General features: G+C 39.3%; 1 protein-coding gene across 2 annotated transcripts in view; it reads left to right on the plus strand.

The window, feature by feature from the left end:
* Positions 1 to 25,793, plus strand: part of Prkdc (protein kinase, DNA-activated, catalytic subunit) — a 234,571-nt gene that overhangs the window by 102,578 nt on the left and 106,200 nt on the right. For both annotated transcript variants that reach the window (XM_006997186.4, XM_076548362.1), the window contains 5 exons: positions 647 to 850; positions 3,330 to 3,515; positions 4,026 to 4,130; positions 5,437 to 5,604; positions 19,045 to 19,172. In XM_006997186.4, the coding sequence (XP_006997248.1) occupies positions 647 to 850; positions 3,330 to 3,515; positions 4,026 to 4,130; positions 5,437 to 5,604; positions 19,045 to 19,172 (791 nt within the window). The remainder of the gene's footprint in view (positions 1 to 646; positions 851 to 3,329; positions 3,516 to 4,025; positions 4,131 to 5,436; positions 5,605 to 19,044; positions 19,173 to 25,793) is intronic.

Here is a 25,793-nt window from a genome sequence, read left to right on the forward strand (position 1 = left end):
CTGGGATTAAAGGCGTGCGCCACCACGCCCGGCAAGCATAACATTCTTAAATGGAAGCTTTCTGTCTGGCTTTGTTTCTAAAAGGACTTTAGGCAAAGAACATTTTGTCACTAAAGTTGACCTATGTTGACATGTCTCTTTATCTCTCTCTCATTCATTCTTGGAATGGATGACTAAAAGGACCCTGGCGGGTAATCCCTGAGGCACCCAAGGCACCATGACCAAAGTCCTTAAGACTCTGAACTGAGCAGACCTGGCCTCAGACAAACTGCTGTAACTGAGATCTGCAACCAGTCCTGGGTGTTTGTTCCATTCCACCCTCCCTTCTCACTTCTCCCAGTGCAGGAACTTCTTTGTCTCATTGATGTTCTCAATTATACTTCCGTTGTCCCAAGCAACTTATTCATATTAGACTATTCTATGAAAAGCAGCAAGATTTTTCTGGAAATTTGGTAGCAGTATCAATGTAGGAGCTTTCTCTCATAAAGAGAAACTTAGAAGATAGTAGTTAAATTAAATATGTATTATTTAAATGAGCCCTGACTTCACATATCACACTTTTTAGAAGGCTCCTTGTAGACTTACTGTGTAACCACTACCTTAGGGTATGGATTTGCTGGTATGTATGTTCTTCTCTCTTCCTTAGTGTGAGCACCTTGTGAGTTTGCTACTGAATTCAGCACTGTTGACTACGACGCAGTATTTGCGCAATTCACAGAGAAACATCAGCTTCTCCCATGGGGAATATTTCTATAGCTTGTTCTCAGAAATAATTAACAGTGAGCTATTGAAAAATCTTGATATTGCTGTATCAGAACTCATGAAGTCATCAGCAGATAATCCCAAAATGGTAAGGAATTTTTCCTATAAATATTTTCTTACCTAATGCTCACAGCAGGGTTTTTATGTTTCTGATGGTTTTTCTTAAAAGCAGATTTCTTCCTGGAAGATTGAAAGATCTGCTAATGTGTGAAAATAAAATCTGTAGAAACAAAATACAGTCTTTATCAAGCTAGTATATGTTAATAGATACTAAGACTTCTGTTATTTTTTTCCATTCCCTCAAGCCCCTTAAATCTCTTGGCCTAACTCTATAAGAAACAATGCTGTAGGATACTGACTTTTGCTAGAATGTCATATTTGAGCTTCCACATGTGTCACGTGCTCAGCAGTGTTTGTCCCAACACCACCTGTAGGCTGGTCCTCCACACTGCTAACCTGTCTTGAAAGCACTCACAGTTTTAGTGTCGTGTCCTGTTTTCCTGCATGTTCATGCCACAACCCTCTTTGCCTCATCGTAATAACCCTTTAGAGAGTGATAGTTAATGTATTTGCTCTTTGTTTGCTTAACTTAGGGGATTGTGTGGTTTGTTTGGGTTTTGTTTATTTTTCATTATTTCATTTTGAGACAGTCTCACTATATAGGCCTAGCTGACAAGGAGCTTATTTCATAGACCAGGTTGGCTTCAAACTTAGCAGAGATCTTCCTGCTTCTGTCTCTGCCTCCCAAGTGCTGGGATTAAAGGTATATGTTACCAAGCTTGGCCTACCTTACAGGACTGTGAATTGTTATTAGCGATGTGCTCTGTACATAATCAGAAACTGTTAGTATATTCAGAGTTATAATTTCTACTAGCCTGATCTTTTACACATACCATCTTTGTCCATTGCCAAGAAAAGTCACCTTTACAGCCTCTGTTTCTTCCCTACAGCTCTCTGAAATGACAGAATGAGATTAAGAAAGAACAAACCAAATTAGTCTTAGTGGGTACAGAGAAAGAACAAGCAGAGTGACAGAACTGCAAAGCAGGATAGGTGTGCCAGTCCAAACTCTTAGCCTGTCCATAACAGAAGGGGGGGGAAAGACCATCATAGGGGATGAGCAGGGAGGCAGAGAGGGAGGGAAGCAGGAAAGAGACAGAATGAATGATGAAATAAGAATAGCTACTGAGCAAGAAGATTGGAGAATACTCTGGAAGTAAGCCTAGGTATCTGAAATTAAGAAATGGGATAGATGAAGAAAATAAAATTTAGGAACTCACAGAGAGTAGGGTGAAAATACAAAACCAAAGCAAAATAAAAATGATAGGTATAGTGATACACACCTTTAATGCCCACACTTGGGAAGTAGAGACAGGCAGATCCCTGTGAGTTCAAGGCCACCTTGATCTACTTAGCAAATTCCAATACAGATAGGGCTGATACCCTGTCTCAAAAAAGAAAGAAAAAGGAAAATGATGAAGGATCCTAGAACTGAGTGGACAGGACGTCAGCTTCAGAGGATAGTGGCCTTTGGTATCAAGGGTCCCGGAAGCAGTGGTGGACTGGAATTCTCATGTGTAAAGGGCTATGGAGTGGCTTACCCCTGGTTTGGGAATGATTCCACAGGGAGCATATTTTCCAAAGGCTTACCATGAAAAAAGATCCTGAAAGTTCTAAAAGAGATAAGCTACTTATGTGTTGAAGGATCAAGAAATTGAATGGCATTTGTTTCCTCAACAGAATTGTAGATACTCTAAGACCAAAAGATTGGAGTTCTAAATGCAGCCAGATTCCCAACTATGTGTGGCAGTAGAATACACATGCTTAGAAAATCCAGATCCTAAAGGGATGTGTTTCCTTGTTCACCTCTTGTCAGGAAGCTGCCAGATAGATAGTATGAAGGCAGTAAACTGAGAAGGAGGAAGGTGTTGTATTCGGCCTTGTACAAAGGGTAAGTAAGATGGGTTATCTAGGCCTGGCCTTCCACAACATAGTCAGTGCTGTGTCTCTTGAAGCAGGTAATTTACTGATTGGCAAAGATGGAGTGGCATGATTTATTTGATTTGGGAGAGTCTAGTGACAAAGATAGGTACACTGAAAACAGCTGAGAAATTGCCAAGATTTAGCTGTAGAGAGAGCAGAATGTGCATGAAGAGTAATGTGTTGATAGTATACTACATAGAGTATCTGTAAAAAATGCTTATGTTGTCAGAGTGATGGGAATGTTGAATGATAACCAAATTATTTGTTATTCTGTTGCAAAGGTGTTAATAGAACAGAAATGCATGTGGTAGTAGTTGTGTCCACAGAAGAGTACTTACCTCCTCTTCCAAATGGAATTTCATGAAGAATGCCCCCCATCCACTCCCCCACTGCAGAATGGGCAGGAGGGCATCAGCAGAGTCACCTTCATTCTGGGGGAAAGTTTATGTTATAGTGCTCTTAGATTGTTAGACAGGTAAACATCTGTTACAGAAATAGCATTTTCATTTTCCTAGAATAACTGACATCAAAGTGTATTTTTTTCCTATCAAAGAATTTTTCTTTAATCTACAAAATTTTTTCAGGTGAGTACTGTTTTAAATGGTATGTTAGATCAGAGCTTCAGGGATCGAGCTGTTCAGAAACACCAAGGACTGAAGCTTGCAGCTGCAATTATACAAAACTGGAGGAAGTGTGATTCGTGGTGGGCCACAGAGTCTGCTCCAGAAAGCAAAATAACAGTGCTGTCCTTACTGGCAAAAATGTTGCAGGTATTTCGAAAAGAATTTAAAATGCATTCATATTTAGTTACGTTGTTCTTTTTGAGACATATTCTCACTGTGTAACCCTAGCCTGTCTTGAACCCTTACTTCTTTCTACCTCTGCCTCCTTTAGTGTAGAGATTATAGATGCTGACCACCATGGATGCCGTGTTCATTATTTTGACCTCTTAAATTATGTTTAAACACTGTGGTGAAAGTTCCTTCAAAAACTCATTTCATTGATAATTATATTTTTGAGAGATATTTGCCAATTATTTTCTTTGTCTTACATTTTATAGCATTGTTTATTATGCTTCTTATTTTTTGTTATTTTTTATTGTTACTGTGTCTTCACAGACTTTGCCTTAGCAGGAAATAGCAAAATGTTTTATAGCAACATTGTTTAATTGTTTTTGAGGTTCAAGTACAAATAAAGTTGTGAAATTTAAAAATGTGAAAAATATGTCAAAAATTTTTGAGGCATAATACAGAAATTTGTCGTGTTTTATCTCCCTTTAGATTGATTCAACTTTATCTTTTGATACAAATCATAGCTCACATCCTGAAATCTTCACCACATATACTTGTCTACTTGCTGATACAAAGTTGGGCCTACACTTAAAGGTAGATAGATGACTTTAAAAGATTGGTCTTTTGATATTACATTCTCTTTATTTTCACATCTTTACATTTTTGTGTGTTTATCATGTTGGGTTTTTTTTTGGGGGGTATGGAAAATTCGAAACATGTAATAGTAAAGAGATCAGCATAATAAACCTCCATGCACCCAAGTATTGACAGATTTGTTTGAACATTGTGGGTTCTTCCTTATGAAAGGAACTCTGGCTTTGTTCTAGCTGATCTGCATGCACTTCAGTATGTCTCTTCAAGAGATGTTCATGTGTGTATGTGTGAGAACAGTTGAGCATATGTGTGCTATAGCACATGCCACACACAGCACATGTATGGAGGTCAGAGGACAAGCTCTGCTATAGTTGTTTGAATTCTATCTTAAGACAAGGTCTAATGTTTGCTGCTGCATACGTGGCTTTTCCATTCTCCACCACCTATCCCACGATTGCAGGAGTAGGGATTACAAATGTGCACTACTGTGTTTGGGGATCATGCATATATAGCAAGCACTTTCCCCAGGGAGCTACCCAGCCCAACATTTGTTTTAAAATATAACCGTAATATGATCATTAGCATTTGTGTTTACATATATCCGATTTAAATTGGTGTTTTGGATTTGCTGTAGTAATTTCAAACTATTTTTCAGTCTTTTTTTCTATTGAAATCTTTTAATGATGGGGAAGAAAGAAAAGTAATTTTATTGTCTCTGAGTTTAAAGTCCTATAATGTAGTCTTCTTGAATGACCACATTTTTTATTAGATTATTCTTTGATGTGTTCTGTATGACTCATGAAGTTTCTCCTTTAAATGTGAAAATTTTGTAATTTTTCTGTTATTCAAAGGAGGTAGGATCAATAAGCTCTATATGAAGTTCTGAGGGCAAACAAATACTTGTAAACTATCCTGTAGGTTATTCAATACATTCTTCCTACATAGAATTTTAATATAATCTTTGTTTTTAAAACTGGTTTTAAAATTTTATTCTTTGAAGCTTATGTTCATTTACACGATGTATTTTGACCATATCCATTCACCACTCCCTCCCCTCTAGTGCAGTCACGCAGCCTCCCAACTTCAGGTCCTCCTTCATGTCAGCCTCTGACTTCCAGAATTGAAGCTGACGTACAAAGCTTCATTCAAGTTGGGTTTTGGTGTCATCCAGAATTTATTCTGAAGTCATTTGTTGAGTCCATGCAGCGAATGATTTGCAGTCTTTAGAAAGTAGTGATTTTATTTACTCTGTATGATCTATAAGCCACAATTAGTGTGATTTACATTTGTCTGCATTGCTTCCCAGGGCCAAGCTATCATTCTTCTTCCATTCTTCACCAACCTGCCTGAAGGCAGTCTAGAAAACCTAAAGCATATTCTGGAAAAGCTCATTGTTTCTCATTTCCCCATGAAGTCTGATGAATTCCCTCCTGATTCTCTAAAGTACAATAATTACGTGGACTGCATGAAAAAGGTTAGTTTTTTGAAGCGTCAACCATAAAAGATTGGTTGATTTTTTTTTTCTTTTTGTTGTATTTGACAGGGGTTAAATTTTCTTTAATTTACATTAACTGGTACACAAAAATTAAAATTTGAACATACTAATGGGATACTGTGTAATGTTTTAGTATAGGTGTATAATATGGAATGTTTAAATCAAATCAAACCTATCTCCTCAAACATTTATCATTTTGTTATAATAAAAAGTTTCCAGATCCTTTTCTTTTTCTCTTTAAAATGTATACTATATATCACTGTTGTCTGTAGTCAACTTACTGTGCAACAAACAGCACACCAGAACTTCTTGTATCTATATAATGATTTAGTGTCCATTGATAAACATTTTCCTGTACTTCCCCATACTTCCACAGTACCTTTGTTGTTTCCAGCCTCTGGTAATCACCACCTTACTCTGTTTTCATAAATTCTATTCTTTAGAATCTGTGTATAAGTGAAATCATTTATATTCCTGTGCTCAGATTATTTCACTTAACATAATGATCTTCAATTTTATCTGAGCTGGTAGAAATGATAGGATTTCAGCCCCTTTCAGGATTAATGGACTTCCTCTGTGTGTGTTTCTTCCATTAACTAATGGATACTTGGATTACTTCCTTTTTTTTTTTTTTTTTACCCTATTGTCAATAGTGCCGAAATAATGCAGCAATGCACATGTCTATACAGATGCATTTCCTTTGGATATGCAACCTAATAGTGGGATTGCTGGGTTGTATAGTTATTTTACTTCCTTTTCTGTTACTCTGATAAATAAAACACTAAACAAAAGAACTACTTATAGTTCACAATCCATCATTGAGGGAATTCAGGGTAGAAATTTAAGGCAGGAACCTGGAAGCAAGGAACATGGAGGAACACTGCTTGCTGACTCACTCTCTGGCTTGGTTATTCATGTTCAGCTACTTGTTTACAACACCCAGTCCCACCTGCCTAGTGCCACACACACAGCAGAATGGGCCTTCCTATACCAATTAATAATCAAGACAGTCCTCCAGAGACATAGCCACAGACCAGTCTTATTAGGGCAATTTCTCGCAGATGGCTCTAGGCAGTGACTGTACTAATTTACACTCCCACCTACAGTTTGCAAGTATTTCCTTTTTTCCAGAGCCTCACGATCCCTTGTGAACAGCTCTTATCTGAGATGTGGTTATACATGTGGTTTTGGTTTGTGTTATCTATGATTGTTGGTATTATGCAGTTTCCCATGTACTTGTTGTCCATTGTATGTCTTCTCTTAGGAAATACCTGTTTAGATCTGTTCCCATTTTTAAATCGTTTGTTTGCTGTTGAGTTTGTGGACTTTCAGATGTATTCTGGACATGCTGATCGTTTCCTTTATAGTTTGATTCAATGCTACTTATCTATTTTTGCTTTCATTTTCTGTGATTTTGTGTTATTTAATAAAACTACAACAAAAAGTTGCCCATTTGAGTGTCTAGGGGCATTTTTGCTGATAGTATTGATGTAGTGTTAGGTTTTATATTTATGGCTCTGATGCATTTTTTTTCAAGATGGAGTTTCTCTGTGTAACAGTCTTAGCTGTCCTGGAACTCACTCTGTGGACCAGGGTGGCCTCAAACTCCTCACAGAGATCACCTGCCTCTTCCTCCTGAGCACTGGAATTAAAGGTGTGTGCCATCGCCACTTAGCTTCTGCTGCATATTTTAATTCACATTTTTAAGTGGTGAGAGGTAGAAATTTGGCTTCATTCTTCAAGTTGTAAATATCCAATTTCCCCAGGACCATTTACTGAAGAGATTATCTTTTCTCCAGTATGAATTTTTATCACCATTGTTGAAAATCAGTTGGCTGTTAATTTGGGAGTTTGCTTCTAGAATCTATGATCTGTTCCATATGCTGTACTTTTTTATACTAGTACCATTTTGTTTTGGTTACTACAACTTTGTAGTATGTTTTAAAGTCAGGTGATATTGTGTCTCCTACTTTGTTTTTATTCAAAATGGCTTTGGCTATTCAGGGTTTCTTGTCATCCTATATAATATTTAGAATTTATTTTTCTGGTTTTTTAGTTTTGTTTTTTGGTTTTTTTTGGTTTTTGTTTTGTTTTGTTTCAAAACAGTCTCATGTAACCTGTGCTTGTCTGGAGTTTACTGTGTAGCCAAGCGTGACCTCATATTTCTGATCTCTTTGTTTCTTCTTCTTGAGCGCTAGAAGTATAGGAATGCACTGTAGTCAGAAGATTTCCTGTGTCCCAGCCTGCCAGTGGTCGGGACAAATCTCTCCTACTCACATCTTCCAAGTAAACACACAGAGACTTATATTAATTATAACTGCATGATCTTGGCTCAAGCCTTTTTGCTAGCTAGCTCTTATATCTTAAATTAGCCCATAACTATTAATCTATGTATTGCCACATGTTCCATGGCTTTACCTGAGTCCCATTACATGTTGCTCCTTGGGCAGCTCACTGATGTGTTGTGTCCCCGCCTCCCCCCACCCCTTGCCTTCTGCCTGTCTCTCTGAATTTCCCGCCTGCCTCTAAGCTACATTGCCATAGACCAAACGGTAACCAATCAGAGCAACACATATTCACAGCATTCAGAAAGACATTCCTCCATCATTACACCACCATAGTTGGTTTTATGCTGTGCTGGAGATTAAACCCTGGGCCTCATGTGATAGGCAAGCACTCTACCACTGAATGACATCTCTAGCCCCTAGTCTTTTCTAGTTCTGTGAAGAATATCATTGGCATTTTTATAGAGATTGTGTTGGATTTTTAGATCATTTTGGATAGGATGAATTTTTCGACAATATTATTTTTCTTTCAGATTGTAAGCATGGATATACTTTTACTTTATTGTGTCCTATTCAGTTTTTTCATTGGTATTTTATAATTGTAGCGCTCTTCTACTTCATTGGTTCAATTTATCCCTAGGTATTTTATTTTTTGTCGCTATAAAAGGTGGGATTGCTGGGGACCAGCCTCGGCAGTTTCGGGGGTCTAAAGGATGGGATACCTGGAAGGCGCAATAATGACTCAGAGACAATGTTTGTGCAAGCTGACAGGTCACTTCGGGCTTCTGCAGTTGCTAAGTTTTTTTTTTTTTTTGCTTCCCTGGCTTAGGTTCTCTTAGTGTCTCTAGCTTCTCTTAGCTTCTTCTCTGACTTCTCTTACTTTAGCTTCTCTTAGCTTCTGCTTTTGCCCTGGTAACCTCAGTATTTTATTATCATAAGTAAAGGGGGAACAGAAAGAAAAAGGGAAATCACCCAATACAAAATGTTCTCATGATTCCAAAGGTTATTCTTAGAAAATCACCAATATATCTTCATCATCTTTTACTAAACACAGGAACTATCCCAGACTTAACACCAAAGCAAGCATACTCTATTTTTATTATTAATGATTATACAATCTTTTGAGCACTTGACCCAAAGGCTAACAACATGCAATTTCACAAAAAAAAAAAAAAAAAAAAAAAAAAAAAAGGTAAAAATAAGAACAGTGGTCAATGTACCAGACGGTCATTTCCTCCTCACACAGCCTGCTGCGACCTCAAGACCCCTGCAGCCACCTAAGTTCCTCCTCAGCCCTCTGCAAACACCAAGCCCCAGGACTGGTGGGCTACAATGACCTCAGACAAGAAATCTGTCCCTGCAAGTCAGTAACTTCTGTCCTACATCCCAACAATTCCAAGGAAGACCTAATCTAATTTTCAGAGTTTCTATGAAAGGAAACTCACCTTTCTTGGCAGCTCTTTTCAATCTATGAACCCAGTAAAGCTTGTAGCAATCACTCCATCAATTGTCACATTATCTCCATATTCCTTCAGGAGGAATAAAAAGTATCTGAATTAAAGTTGCCATCTTTCTTTCTTGGTGGAGGCCACTATTCTCCTCCTATTCTAGGTTCCCACACTTCTAGTTTGTCATCCCATCTATATGTTACTCCATCCATAGTCTTCAGCCAATACCCCTTAGGGTCTCAAGTTTTACACAATGTCCTGGGAATATCCTCAGAAACTGAATTATTCATCATGGCCAATTTAAGTCCAGTGTGTTGATACACATCATACCATGTGCTATAGTTGACCATACATTCGGTACAGTTTATCCATGCCTAAAAAGCTTCTACAGGCTACAGGTTCTTTTCCATGAACTGCATAACTGCCTTAACCCCAGCCTCGGTGATCATCTCTGTATAATTTTCTGTGAAATTTACTTCACTCCTTTCCTGCATCACAGAAATCACCATTGATCTAGGAACACAGAACATGAAGATCAGATAGAAGAAAAAGACTAGTATTAAGAAATATTTATATGGAGGAGGGCGTGACATGTGCATGCCATAAAGCATGACCTTGGGACACGTAGACATTTCTGCCTTGGACCTCTAGAGGCATGCTAAGCAGAAATCCGGAGGGGAACACACGGGGGGTTGATGGTCCACAATCTTGGTTCCCCTTTTCTCCAGTCTCTGCTGGCAGCACGTCAGCCATCTTATATGCCGTCCCTGGCATGGGATTGCTTTCTTTATACTGAAGATGATTTACTATTGACTTATAGTGGTGTTGCAGATTTTTATAGATTTTGTATCCTGTAACTTTGCTAAATTGATTTATTGGTTATAATAAATGTTCTGGTCTAGTCTTTGGTGTTTTCCATATGTAAAATCATGCCATTTGCAAATGATGACAGTTTAATTTCTTTTTTACCTACTTGTATGTCCTCTGTCCCTTCTTTTGCCTGATGGCTGTGGCTTGGACTTGAAAAACTGTGTTGAAGAGGTGGAAGCCTACATATCTTGTCTGTCTTAGATCTTAGAGAGTGTTACAAGTTAAATGTGACCCCAGCTTCAAAGCACTCTTTTTGATTCCTGATTATAGCCACCCTCCTTCAAACATCCATTGTTACAGCCATTACCTGCTCCTACTATCCTTCCTTAACTATCATATGGACTGTATCTCTTTACCTGTGGACTATGGTTAATGCTTCTTTTAAGTTGCTACGTTTAGGTATTTCATCACAGTAATGAGAAAAATAACACAGAAAATTTTCAACTTTTTCCTTTCTGTGTAATGTTAGCTGCTGGTGTATTATAAATCATTTTTAATATGTTATGGTATATTCCTTATATTATCTCATTTATTGGACAATCCAGTTTATTCATGTATTTCATAGTTTTAAAAACTGAATTACAAAGGATTGGACTATCCATAAGTTTTACAGAATTATACTGTTACAGCACTTCTCTGATTCTGAATCTTCCACTCACTCAAGAAATATAAAATGTAATCCAAGAATAGAATCATGTGAGGGGAATTCTGGGTGCTTGTGAGAAAACTTCCAGGACACAACCCAAGAGTCTCATGACTTCAGTTTCTTCAAAAACACGGAGTTGTTCTTAGAATGGCCTTTGTGCTCCTCCCAGTTGTAGTGGGTAGGAGGAGTCTACGCTAGAGTATTCATTACAACTGGCCATTGTTATTCGTTTACATGCCTCTATGGAAAAACATGTTTTTGCCACGTGCAGCTTGTCCTTGTGATTCCATATAGCTTGAACTCACTAGAACTTTACTTAGGTGACTTGTTTGTTTTTTTGTCTGTTTGTTTGTTGAGACAGGGTTTCTCTGTGTAGCTTTGGAGCCTGTCCTGGAATTCACTCTGTAGAATAGGCTGGTCTCGAACTCACCTGCCTCTGCCTCCTGAATGAATGCTGAGACTAAAGGCGTGCATCAACATTGCCTGGCTCAGGTGACTTTTCTTAATCCTCAGGGTGTAAATTGCAAACAATCTCTCTCCTCAACTTGCTTTTCTGGTGCCTCCCTTCAGTTCCCTCCTCTCACTGGTGATGCTCCAGTCACCAAGGCCCAGTCTGTTTTTGATGTTTTATTACATTTACTTGTTTATTTGGGGAAGGAGGTTTACATGCTGTGATTCAAGTGTGGAAGTCAGAGAACAACTTGTCAGAGTCAGTTTCCTCTTTCTGCTATGTGAAATGTTGGGAATGGTGACAAACACTTTTCCTTGCTGAGCCATCTTGCCAATCTCTTTGTGAAGCTTAATGATGTGTAAATTATGAATCAAAATTAGTTATGAATTAAAATATTACTTAGTTCCATTTTTTTAAGTAGTGTTATTTGAGGTATATTTAATGGTTATCACAGATATTGTTCATTAAACAGGTTAAAAATCCATGGAATACTACTGGTTTAACTGGATAATGGATGCTTTCTTACCTGAACTTTGGTTGCTAACCTGAGGCAGTCAGGTACCTGATCTCCTTTTATGTTTTTGCTCACACAATTCCCAGCTCATCTAGTTTGAGACGGTTTTTCTGTGTAGCTTTGGCCATTTTTTGGCCAACAAAATGGAAGAGAGAGTATTGTGTAACAGACTTTTCCAGGGGAGACAGACACTCACATCTTTTCACCCCAGATAGGGAGCCTACAATAGACCAAAAGTACAGACACCTCCAAAGTCCAACTTGGTGAAACAATGAGTTTTATTGGGGTTACTTACAGGAAAATGTGTGAGGGGTTTTTAACAGGAGCAGAAATGATTCTACGAGAGTGAAGGAGACCCCTATACAGCAGGGGCTCCCTCTTAGACCTCTGATTAGGCACAAACCACACTCAAACACCTGTTTTTGCAGAGAAGAAAAGTTAAAGTGACTGCTTTCTGATCCAGGCAGAAAAACAGCAGCAAAATACCTTGGTGGGTGTAATTTTTAGAAGAAAAAAAGGGGAGGTCTGTGTTAGAAAGGGCTACGATGTGGTGATATATTTTGATTTGGCCATTTTAATTAGGTGAACCAAAGGGGGCTTTTGATTGATGAACCTTGGTAGTCAGCCTCAGGAGGAGGAAGTGGCCAAATAAGGGAATAGACCCTAGTGGCTAGCTTTAGGAATGCATTCTAATGGTTTTTAGAAGGCCAGAGGGAATTGGGGAGAAGGACAAAGCCTGCCAGACCCATGTGCTTGAGTGGACTAGTGTCCACTCATTCCCACCTTTTTGTGTTATTATTGGGTCACTGGGTGCTGGGTAATGTGCATCATTCTCTTGGGCTGTTTCCTGCTGACACTGGAGTGTTATGGACCCAAGGAAGCTGAGCTGTTGGTCACAGTTGGGAAGAACAGGCTATGTTAGTGCATGTCCAGGTTCTGAGGGAACATCTGAGGCTAGGGAAGTGTAGTCCGTGAGGCTGGACCAGGATGTAGATTCTAAGGAAACAGCTGGTGCTCGCACTGCAGTTGCTGGAGTAGTCTGTAGTTGGTTTGAAATCTGTTCCGACATACAGACTAGGAACAAAGATAAAGAGTTTAGAAATTTTTTTTTTCTTCAGTGTACATTTGAAATTGTAAGGTTCATGTTCCTGATAGTTAAGAAGAGGAGTCCCAAGACCAGGGAAATGGGGAGAGATCCCAGGGAAAGGGCGAGTCCTACCATTAGGACTAGGCAATAATGGGCAGGAAAACTTAGGCTGTTGGTTGGCAGGAGTCTGTTTGAGAGTTGTAAAGAAGAGCCAGAAACATTTAAAATGGTTGTATATGGTTAATTGGAGAACAGCTGTTATCTGAAAATGGTGTCTGATTGTGTTGGGGAGAATACAATTTGAGAGGCTTTTGTTACATCACAATAGTGTTTCCTGGGGTGTTCAAGTAGTTTTTGAAATTGAAATTTGGGGAACATGGATGATCAATTGGTGAGGTTTTGTTAAATGGTAAGAGGGATGGTCCATAGCAGGCTTTTGTGGCTGGTGGAGAGGTTGAGAAAGTCTGTCTCTCGACACCAAAGAGGAGCTTGGATGGCCGGGGACAAGCAACTCTTAGTGGAGTTGGGCCTCAGTGACTGGAGCATCAATGGTGAGAGGAGGGCATTGAAGGGAGGTACGGGGAAAGCAGTGGAGATGAGGAGAGAGGTTGTTGGATGACTTTGACTCAAGTGGGGTTTGGCCATGAGACAGTGTACATGTTGGAAAGGAGATGGCTTAGGTTTAGTTATGTCTTGTAATAAGAGTGTAGGATTTCTTCAGAGTGTTTGATGTCTGAGGATGTCTGAATAGTTAATGAATTTAGGGGAGTCAGTGGGTGGTGGATGTTTCACAATCATTTGGGCAGAAGAAAAATAGTGTGAAAAGAGATGAGATTTGTGGGTATGAGGTCATTATGAGGGAACAGGAACCGGAGGGTGAGGATGAATATTGATAATGGAGGGGTCAGTCTGATGTGGCCGTCTGACAGGAAGGAACTGCCATCCATATAAAAAGTATAAGCAGAAGTAGCTAGAGGACTCTCTTGTATAGAGAGGGATGGGGGAAGTCTTTGAAAGTTTTTGGACAGCACTGTGAGGGATCTGAGGAATGTTGAAGTAAAGGGATAAGTGTGGCTGGGCTCAGGGGAGGACAGGTAAGCATTATGAGTGATGAGTTTTTGATAAGAGAAGTATTCAGAGATATAGTCAGAATCTAGAAGGTATCGTAGGGCCCTTTGTAAGTTACGAGGTGAAGGAAAGGATGATGGGAATAGATTGTGATTGTGAGGGCGTCTGGGAGCAAGTGTGGCCAGAATGCCAGACAGCAGAAGAGTGGGAGTGTTGGGGTTTGGAAATGTAGGCTGAAGGGTCTTTGAGTTTAATAGAGAGGGCTTTATGATGGACAGCAGGGGAAGGAGAGGTGACCTCCCATACAGTGGTATGTCGTACACAGGGAGTCAGAGGACAAGAGAGGTTTGGGGATTTTTGAGAGTGAGAATGTTCAAATGGGAGCTGAGAAATGCAGCAGTGTCCTAGAAGCTGTTGTTGAGTTAAAAGGCAAAATTCATGTTCATTTTGGAGAGGAGTGTCATAACTTGAATCATTCATTTTCCTTGACCTATATAACTTACTTGTCTGTTTATCATAGTCTTGAGAAACTTTAACTCTTTATCAGTGTGAAGCCTGTCAGTAAGGCAAACTGTATATATGAAATGGACTGACCAGGCAGCTGGGTGCTTGCCATTGTTAAAGTTACACTTCATTATTAGTGTCCTCAGAGATCTGACAAGGATAAATTTAAGTAGGAAGTATAATTTAAATGTTTTTTAATGGCATTTTAATGTTTTAAGTGACAGAGACTTACTTAGTTGTTTAAGGTTTATGTGGTTATTGCAGAAGCAGTAGTTGGGTGGTCTTCAGTTGTTAGAAAGCAACATTTAATCTTCAGTTGTCTCAGAGCAGCAGGCCTTTGCCTGGACAGACTCAGGTCTGAATTTTTTCTATAGAGGAAGAGCTTGGGAAAATTGGCCTTACTTTGATGAGACAGGGTACAGCATTCAATCCAAAAGTGTCTACAGTTTGTGCAAGTTTCTGTTGGCAGATAAGGCACGGGGCAATTTTTCCCAGTCATTATTCATTAATTCATTAATTATTCCCAGGCTAAGTGGAGGAGTCTGTGCAGTGTTCCATCTGTCTTCTTAGAAGACCTTAAAGTTTCTTGTTAGGAGGTGGTCTCTTTATTGTGGGAAGTTTTTATTGAACATTTTAAATGCCATATTTATTAGGTCTCTGAGGAGTTTGAGTACCATTATCTATTAAGTGTACTTGGACTAGACAAACTTAGTTTTTATTATTTGTTTTCAAAGGCTTAATTTTGAAAAAAATATATGGGAGGCTAAATGAAGCTTATTTCTGTAATTATAAGTATAGTTAGGAACATATTAAAGAATATGATTATTTATGAGATAACTGATAATTAACTTGTATTTTTAAAGCATCTTTAACAATTTATAATAGGTTATTGTAGCTTTTATAAGATTAGGGCTTGTAGGTTTATCCCTGTTAAGTTTGACCCTGAAAGTTAGAGTTGAAGATTTATTTTTATTTATTTATTTATTTTTTCCGAGACAGGGTTTCTCTGTGTGGTTTTGGTACCTGTCCTGGATCTTGCTCTGTAGACCAGGCTGGCCTCCAAGTCACAGAGATATGCCTGGCTCTGCCTCCTGAGTGCTGGGATTAAAGGTGTGCACCACCACCAGCTGGCAGAGTTGAAGATTTAATTGGAGCTCTTTTAGCATGAAAATAGACCATAGATAAATGTAGTCAACTATTGTCATTACAGAATATTACAAATTTTGTATGACTGGGTTTAAGCTGAAGACCGTGTCAGGACAGGGAAGGGTTAAGGGAGGAAAGCAGCAGTGTCAAGGGCCTTGGCTGAGGGAGCTGCTGTCATAAGGCTATGAATTCTACTGTAGCTTATTTTGTTATCAACAGGGGAGAATTTGGCTTTAGGAAGAGGGAGGGTGGAGCCTCATCAGGCTGAAAGGAGGGGGCTTTTTGGAGGGAGGAGGGGCTATTGGAACAAGTGGCTGGAACAAGTGGCTGAGGAGGCAGGGGGAGGGGTTTGGGGTGGGGAGACAGTTGCAGTCTTCTGCAGAACTTCCAGGAGAGAAGGGAGGGACTAGTTGTTAAGGAGTGTTAGAGAGGCTCACATGCTCCTGGAATTGTCGTCTCCCCACCTGGCTAGGCAGGACTTTTCAGGGTGGGCAAGGCTGATGTGGGAGTGAGTGTAGGTGGGCAAAGATGGTCAGGTAGAAGGAGGGGGTGCAGTTGGAACATTCCTGGAGCTCAGGTGGGCTGGAAGGAAAGAGGGCACTTCAGGACTTTGGCACCTGTGGACAATGAGGACTGCAGTAGCCAATGCGTTTCGGGCCTGATGGGCATGGCATGCAGAGCTGTGGGCTAACAATCTAACAATGAAAGGAAAAAAGAGAATAATGACTATTGATCCACATATCCCAAAATGAAGGTTGTCTTTGATTTCAAGACCCTTATTAATAAAGAAATGAAAGCGAGCATGTGCGCGCGCGCACGCACACACACACACACACACACACACACACACACACACACACAGGCAAGTATGGCTTTCTTCTAATTGGGTCTGATTTAAACTTTGACATGTTCTCCTAAAGAAAAGAATGCAGTGGAAAAAGGCTGCTGTTTGTTTATTTATGGAAGTACATATTTCTGGTTTTATGTTTGTTTGTTTGTTTGTTTGTTTGTTTTGGGCTGAAACATTAGTTAGGGTAGTTTCAAACACATGATAATTCATACCCAAGTAGTTTGGTGTGCTTGCCTTTAGAATAAGGCACAGTATTGTTTTCATGTCTAAAATAAATAATAATTCTCTTGTTATTTTAGGATCTAGTCTATATTTACATTTCTCCAAATTCCTCATAGATAGCTACCCTTCTCCAAAAAGAAAGTGAAAGAAAAATGCTCAGTCTACTCAGATACTGCATTGAATTATCAGTCTCTTAGTCTAGAGCTACTTCGTATCTTCTCCATTTTGTCATTTCATGACATTCAGTTTTTGGAAGAAAATAGGAAATTTTTCTTAGATAACATCCCCTATTTGTCTGGTTATTTCCTTAAATGTTCTCCACTGTTTAGCTTGTTTCTTTATCCCTTTTTCCCCTAATGTAGAAGTTGGATTGTCATTAGCTTCATGCACATGCAGCAGGAAGCAGATCTTTTCAGGTTATTCCATCATAGTGACCTCAAGTCTGGTTAACTTGGTGGTCTGTTAAGTATCCTGTATTCCAACAATCCAATGTTTTGAGGTTTTTGTTTTTGGGTTTTTGTTTTGTTTTGTTGTTGTTTTCAGTGTTGAGAATTGTATTTGGAACCTCACACTTCCTAGGCATTTACCCCACATCTGTACATCACCATCTCTGGTATTTCATGCTAATAGTTTTAGCATCTACAAAGATGTACATTAGATCCTTAGTACTTTCTTTGATATAAATAGATGAACATACATGCAAATAAAACACTAATTGCATTTGAAGAAAACTTGTAACATAAGAAAGGTATAAGCTAAGAGCATAGCTGCCCTCTGCCTGGAGAGTGCCAGCTACATGGTTAAAGTGTTTTTCTAACTCAAGGGCATCTTGGCAGACAGGAGCCTAGGAACATCACAAAGTCACACCATGCAACAAACCTCACACAAGATTTATTAGGGAAAGTGGTGGCTGCCTCTGTCTAGGAATAGAGACAGCAGAGAGTTGGTGCAGGAGAGGGCTTTTGTAGGGGTTTTGGAGCATGCACAGTGATGGTACAGCACAGCCAGAAGTATTGCTTGGCCAACTTTGAAACATTGTTTGTCTGTTAATGCTGAGTTACAGGGCAAAGATTTTCAAGTCAGGGAGTTCATAGGGAGGCAGGCCAGGGGCAGGGTGATTTTCCATTAGCCTGTTACAATCTACATGGGGCTGGTGAAAGAGGATCCCTTCAGCCTAGGAATTCAGTAAAACGGAAAATGATCCATCTTAAAAACCAAACTGCTACTAGGGATATAGTTGGCTCACTGGTGGAATGCTTGCCTACCTTAGGGAAAGCCCTGTCTTCCATAACCAGGGCTCCTACTCTGTCTCCTCCATAGATGCAAACTAACAGAAAAGAAAACAGCCCAAAGGGAACAGAGTAACTAACTAAACAAACTGTAAAAATAGTTTCAGAGTTAAAGAAACATCTTATCTATGAAATAGGACAGGTAGGAGATTGTGGAAATTATATATGTAAAAGAAAATTTTAAGTGAGAACTTTACTGTTTCTGAAGATAAAATTGAAGGTATCTCTTAGAATCCAAATGTAGAACATATAGACATTGGGATAGAGAATGGAGGGAAAAAAATGACAAAAATAGTAACATTTGAAGATTATATGTGAAACTATTTTCCCAATTAAAAGATTTTACATGTATTTATTTCTATGTGTGTCTGCATGTGAGTGTGTATGTGTGTGTGAGTGTATGGGGGGGTGAGTATGTGCATGAGAGAGTGTATTATATGAGTGTGTGTTTTATGTGTGTCTGCGTGTCCACTCACCTGCACACATCCGAGTGCCATGTTGAGCATGTGGAAAGTCAGAGGACAACTTTTTGGAGGTACATCTCTCTTTTCCAACATGGGAGTCCTAGAGATTGAAGGCAGGATGCCCCACTGGACAGCAAGCACCATTACCTGCTAAAACATGCTGTTGTTACCCCTTTCTCTGTTTTTAAATTTTGAGTTACTAGATTGTACAGGGTGGCACATTCCTGTAATCTTAGAACTTGAGAAGTACCGGCATAAATATCAGGTGTTCATAGCCAGTCTCAGCTACGTTGTAAGTTAGAGGCCAGCCTGAGCTACATTAGACTCCATCTCAAAAATAAAAAATGAAAAGAACTGGGAAGATGGCTCTTTAATTAAAAGCAATTTTTGCTCTTGGAGAGGACCTGCTTTCAATTCCCAGTACCCACAGCAGTCCATTCCTCCAGTTCCATGGGATCCAACACCCTCTTCTGAATTTGGTGGGCAACAGGCTTGTATGTGGTATACAACTTGCAAAAGTCAGAGCTACAGAAATTTTGATGATGCTGATAATGGATTTCTTGTTCTATTTTTAGTTTCTGGATGCATTGGAATTATCTCAGAGTCCTATGTTGTTTCAGTTGATGACAGATATTCTTTGTCGGGAACAGCAACATATTATGGAAGAATTATTTCAAACCACTTTCAAAAGGATTGCTAGGCGGTGAGTTACTTTAGTCTGGATTCCCCAGAGCTGTATACACCCTATTTTTGGAGTGGGTGTGTTACCTTCTTTGTTTAAAAACAAACAAACAAACAAAAAACACTTAAGGAACAGTGGTTTTCATAACTCACTGCTACATTTTTAAAGTTTTTCGACGTAATGGGCTTTTCTTATGAAAAAATTTCAAACCTGTTTAATCCTAAAGAAAGAAATAGGCTCCTGGTAGAAGAACATCATTTTCCCAGCTTTATTGCACCACATTGTCCTTTTTTTTTTTTTTTTATTGCTGTGTTTCTTATTACTATATTTTAAAGTCAGTGTGCATGTATATTTGTACCCATGTGCTGTGGAGCTCATACAACCACTCTAAGAATCAGTCCTTTCCTTCTATCATGTGGGACCTGGTGATCAAGCTTAAAATCCTTTTGGTAAGTGCCTTAACTACTGATCCATCTCAGAATCCTGCTGCTGTATTTAAACTCAGATCTCTGGCCTTTTCATTTCACCTTTAAGTTCAGATACTTTTCTGAAGTCATCATTTTAATGGCTATCAACTCAACAAAATTCTTAGAAATCCCACATTCACATTTTAGTTGAACTTTTATCTCAATAGCAGTCTCCAGTGTTAAAGGAGCCTTGACACCTCTGCCCAGTGTCTTTATTCTGGAGTTACCTGATTTGTTCCTCTTCTTTTTACTTAACTGCTCATTCAGTTCCTGTGTTTCCTGTATATGGTAAGTAAAGTCTAAAGAAAAGCTCAGTTAGAGCTGGAGAGATAGATGGCCTAGTGGTTAAGTACACTGGCTGTTCTTCCAGAGGACTTGGGTTCAATTCCCAGCACCCATGTGGTAGCTCATAGATGTTTGTATCTCCAGTTCCAGGGAATCTGACACCCTCACACAAGGCATAAATGGAGGAAAAACACCAATACACTTTTTTTTTTTTTTAAAGAAAAGCTCAGTTAGATTCAGGTTCAAATTTTGGCAGGACTGTTTCATGAGATTTAGGAATACCTAGAGTATGCTAGTTGTAGTTTAGTTATTCGTAGGTTCTTTGCCATGTTCCCAGTGGTTTCAGCAGCCATTTGTGATCCTCTGAATCATTTATTTCATTAGGAGTTGCAGGCAGCCATTTGTTTGTTTCTTAGCACTTGTCAATTTAAGTAGAATTACTCAGTGATAAAGAATGTGCCTTCATGACTAGGGCAGTTTTATTAACTAAAATACAAGATAGTAGTGCATGCCCTTTTACTCAAGGGCATGAGAGAGAAGGGCAGGGGAATGAGAAGTTCAAGATCATCCTGTGCTACCTGAGCTACATGAGATTTTTGCCTTTTAAAAAACGTATTTTGAGCCAAGCAGTGGTGGTGCACACCTTTAATCCCAGCACTTGGGAGGCAAAGGCAGGTAGATCTCCAAGTTCTAGGCCAGCCTGGTCTACAAAGTGAGTTTCAGGACAACCAGGGCTACACAGAGAAACCCTGTCTTGAAAAACCAGATGGATGGATGGATGGATGGGTGGGTGGATGGATGGATGGATGGATGGATGGATGGATGGATGGATGGATGGATGGGTGAGTGGATGGGTGAATGCGTGGGTGGGTGGATGGATGGGGTGGGTGGGTGGGTGCATGGATGGATGGATGGATTCTGGAGCAATACAGTGTAGAAAAATGAGGTATATTTGCCTAGTTTTTATAAGAAATTGTATTATTCTTTATATTTTGATTATAATTCACCTTCAGCTCCTCCCACTAACTCCTAATGGCCCAACACACACACAGACACCTCTCCCCAGCCCAACAATGTGCTCCCCCTCTTTTTAAATCCATCTATTCGCCGTTTTATTTCTGGGTATGAAGCCATCCATTAAAGTGTGGTCTACCCAACCAGGAGCCATGCCCTTAACTGTCTCTTCCTCCCATAGAAGTCATCAGTTAGCGGTAGGAACTCATGAACCCCTTCCCATCCCATGCTAGAATGGCTTATTCAGATCTTGTGTAGGGAACCACAGCTGCTATGAGTTCATGAGTACAGCAGTCAGAAAACACTGTTTGATCCAGTCCTTCCCCATCTGGCTCTGACATCTTTCTGCCTCCTTTTCCAAGATGGTCTCTGAGCCTTGGGGATGGGAATGATAAAGATATTACTTTTATGGCTGAGCTACTCCTCAGGTACTTATTGTCTGCATTTTGACTACTTGTGAATTTCTGTGTTAACCACCATCCACTGTACAAAGAAGCTCTGATGAGGTCAGAGAGCTACATGTTGATTGCTGATTTTTAAAGTAAGTATTTTAATGTTACCACTATTTCTAAGTATAACAATAAATTTTTAGTTAGCATTTACAAACATTGAATTTGTATATATCCTTTTAAATTTAGAGTTAATATTTTAGAGCTGGCAAGATTAAGGTACCTACCACCAAGTTGTAACCTGAGTTCAATCCTAGGCCCCCTGTCATAGAAGGGGAGAACTGAATCCCACTGTTTGTGGACCATGTTACATTTTACATACCATTGTATCACCCATTGTCTTAGTTACTGTTCTGTTGCTGTGTGGAGACACCATGACAAACACAACTTAGAAAGCATTTAATTGGGGGCTTGCTTACAGTTTCAACCCATCATCATGGTAGGAAGTGTGGTGGCAGGCCAGTGCTGGAGCAGTAGCTGATAGTTTACATCCTGATCTGCAGACAGGAGACAGACAGAAAGACTGTGCCTGGTTAGGCTTTTGAAACCTCAAAGCCCAGCCCCCCAACACATTTTCCAACAAGGCCACACCTCCTAATCTTTATTACTATTGTTATTATTAAATTTAACTTCTTTATTGATTCTTTGGGAGTTTCACATCATGTCCCCAATTCCGCTCACCTCCTGGTCCTCCCATATCCTCCCCTCATCCCCACACCTCCTAATCTTTCCTAAACAATACACCAACTGGGAACCAAATGTTCAAATATATGAGTGTATGGGGGCAATTCTCATTCAAATCACCACACACATTTTACAGAATTTTTTTGTTTTTGTTTTCAAGACAGGGTTTCTCTATGTAACCCTTTCTGTCCTGGAACTCGCTCTGTAGACCAGGCTTGCCTTGACCTCAGAGATCTACCTGCCTCTGCCTCCTGCTGGGCTTAAAGGCGTGCACTACCACCACCACACACATTTAAGAATACTATTCAGTGATAATTTGTAGGGAGTTCACGTAGTAGGGTCATTAAAGAACCCATCCCAAGCCTCAGCTCAGACAACTACAAATTTGATTTTTTTTTTTTTTCTTGGCCTTTTCTAAACATGTTTTGGTAGCTGACCCTCCCCTTCCTCTCTTTAGTTTTGTTTGTCAGGGTCTTACTGTGTGACAGCCCTGGCTGGGAGCTAGCTCACTGTCAATCAGGCTAGTCTCAAAATGCTAGAGATTCAGCTCCCTCTGCCTCCTAAATGCTGAGCCAAAGGTATATGCCTTTATCACTTCTGAGTTTCTAAATCAGCATAATTTTTTTTTTTTAGGTCCATCTATGATGTAGCATGAAATGATAGTTTATTCATTTTTATTGACACTTTTTAAAAAAGTCATAATTAACCAACCATATAACATTGTCACAGTAGCAGAGCACATATCATTTTGAGCACATTGTGGAACATTCTTTAAGATAGACCATGTGGTAGGCCACAAACATTTCTCTTTTTAAATTTTTTTTTTTACTGTATTTTTCTTTTTTTTTTTTGAGATATATATTTTTTATTTTACAATACCATTCAGTTCTACATATCAGCCATGGGTTCCCCTATTCTCCCCCCTCCCATGCCCTCTCCTTACCCCCAGCACACCCTCCATTCCCACCTCCTCCAGGACAAGTTCTCCCCCGAGGACTGTGATCAACTTGGTAGACTCAGTCCAGGGAGGTCCAGTCCCTTCCTCCCAGACTAAGCCAAGTGTCCCTGCATAAGTTCCAGGTTTCAAACAGCCAACTCATGCAATGAGCACAGGACTTGGTCCCACTTCCTAGATGCCTCCCAAACTGATCAAGCCAATCAACTGTCTCGCCTATTCAGAGGGCCTGATCCAGCTGGGAGCCCCTCAGCCTTTGGTTCATAGTTCATGTGTTTCCATTCATTTGGCTATTTTTTTTCAATAATTGAGTAAAACTGAAATTTATTATATGCCACAGTCTTCCTAGGGACCTCCATGCTATATATATAGCCTCTATGGTTCTATGGGTTATGGTCTGATTGTTCTCTATTTTATATCTAGAATCCACCAATGAGTGAGTACATACCATAACTGTCTTTCTGGGTTTGGGTTACCTCACTCAGGATGATTTTTTCTAGTTCCATCCATTTGCCTGCAAATTTCATGCTTTCATTGTTTTTCTCTGCTGAGTAGTACTCCATTGTGTATATGTACCACATTTTTTTCATCCATTCTTCCGTTGATGGGCATCTAGGTTGTTTTCCAGGTTCTGGCTATTACAAATAGTGCTGCTATGAACATAGCTGAGCATGTATCTTTATGGTATGAATCAGCATTCCTTGGGTATATGCCCAAGAGTGGGATGGCTGGGTCTTGAGGTAGTTCGATTCCTAATTTTCTGAGAAACCGCCATACTGATTTCCACAGTGGTTGTACAAGTTTACATTCCCACCAACAGTGGAGGAGTGTTCCCTTTGCTCCACATCCTCTCCAACATTGGTTGTCATTGGTGTTTTTGATCTTAGCCATTCTAACAGGTGTAAGGTGGTATCTCAGAGTTGTTTTGATTTGCATTTCTCTGATGATTAAGGATGTTGAGCATTTCTTTAAATGTTTTTCAGCCATTTGTAGTTCTTGTTTTGTGAATTCTCTGTTTAGCTCTTTAGCCCATTTTTTAATTGGACTGTTCAGTGCTTTGATGTCTAGTTTCTTGAGTTCTTTATATATTGTGGAGATCAATCCTCTGTCAGATGTGGGGTTGGTGAAGATCTTTTCCCAATCTGTTGGCTGTCTTTTTGTCTTATTGACTGTGTCTTTTGCCCTGCAAAAGCTTCTCAGTTTCGAGAGGTCCCATTTATTAATGGTTGTGCTCAGGGTCTGTGCTGTCGGTGTTTTATTTAGGAAATGGTCTCCGGTGCCAATGCGTTCAAGAGTGCTTCCTATTTTCTTTTCTATTAAGTTTAGTGTAACTGGATTTATGTTTAGGTCTTTGATCCACTTGGACTTGAGTTTTGTGCATGGTGACAGATATGGATCTATTTGTAATCTTTTACATATTGACATCCAGTTATGCCAGCACCATTTGTTGAAGATACTTTCTTTGTTCCATTGTATAGTTTTGGCTCCTTTGTCAAAAACCAGGTGTTCATATGTGCATGGATTAATGTCAGGGTCTTCAGTTCGATTCCATTGGTCCGTATGTCGGTTTTTATACCAGTACCAAGCTGTTTTTATTACTATAGCTCTATAGTAGAGTTTGAGGTCCGGGATGGTGATGCCTCCAAGGGTTGCTTTATCGTATAGGATTCTTTTAGCTATCCTGGGTCTTTTGTTTTTCCATATAAAGTTGAGTATTTTTCTTTCCAAGTCTGTGAAGAATTGTGTTGGGATTTTGATGGGGATTGCATTGAATCTGTAGATTGCTTTTGGTTTTTTTTTTAGGTCCATCTATGATGTAGCATGAAATGATAGTTTATTCATTTTTATTGACACTTTTTAAAAAAGTCATAATTAACCAACCATATAACATTGTCACAGTAGCAGAGCACATATCATTTTGAGCACATTGTGGAACATTCTTTAAGATAGACCATGTGGTAGGCCACAAACATTTCTCTTTTTAAATTTTTTACATGACATTTTCTATTTACTTATGTATTTATGTGTGTGTGAGAGAGGCAGGTGTTGGTGTGTGTGCCACAATGCATAAGTGGAGGTCAGATACAGCTTTGAGGAGTCTCTTTCCACCATGTAGATCCCAGAGACTGAACTCAGCTCCTTAGGCTCAGAGACAAGTATCTCTACCCACTGAGTCATTTTGCCAACCATACACAAATAATTCTTAATAAATATAAAGGATTAAAACATACAAAGTATATTCTTTGAGCACAATGATATTAAATCTGAAATCAACAAGGAAATTTGGGACACCTGAAAATATTTCTCAGTAGCTAACTATTTAATTCCTTATTTCTAAAAATACGTGGTACAAACAAATGATAAGAGAGGTCAAATGTATTTCCATCTGAGTCCAATAAAAATACAGCATACCTGGGTGTGTGAGATGAGACTGAAGCGGGGATTAAAGGGGAGTTTGTATGTCCTATTGACTTGAGAAAACAAAGATAATTTTGTAATCTAAAACCTTATCACATAAATCAGTAAACATTTTCCCACAAACACATCCTCGACCCAGAAGGCCTCAGTATTGAACTTTATAAAATATATCAAATATTTCATACTGTATATTTAATAAACTAATTCAAAACTAAAAATGTGGCTATTGTAGATCATTTTCTAGGCCTTATGAAGCATTGACCTATGGAGTCAGTCCTCTCTGAACCATGAGTGCTTCAGGGGTCAGATCAGGCTGTCAGGCCCAACAACGAGCACGTTACTCACTGCAGCATCATAAATGGCCTGACAG

Source organism: Peromyscus maniculatus, chromosome 12 (assembly GCF_049852395.1).
Source record: "Peromyscus maniculatus bairdii isolate BWxNUB_F1_BW_parent chromosome 12, HU_Pman_BW_mat_3.1, whole genome shotgun sequence".
Lineage (NCBI taxonomy): Eukaryota > Metazoa > Chordata > Mammalia > Rodentia > Cricetidae > Peromyscus > Peromyscus maniculatus.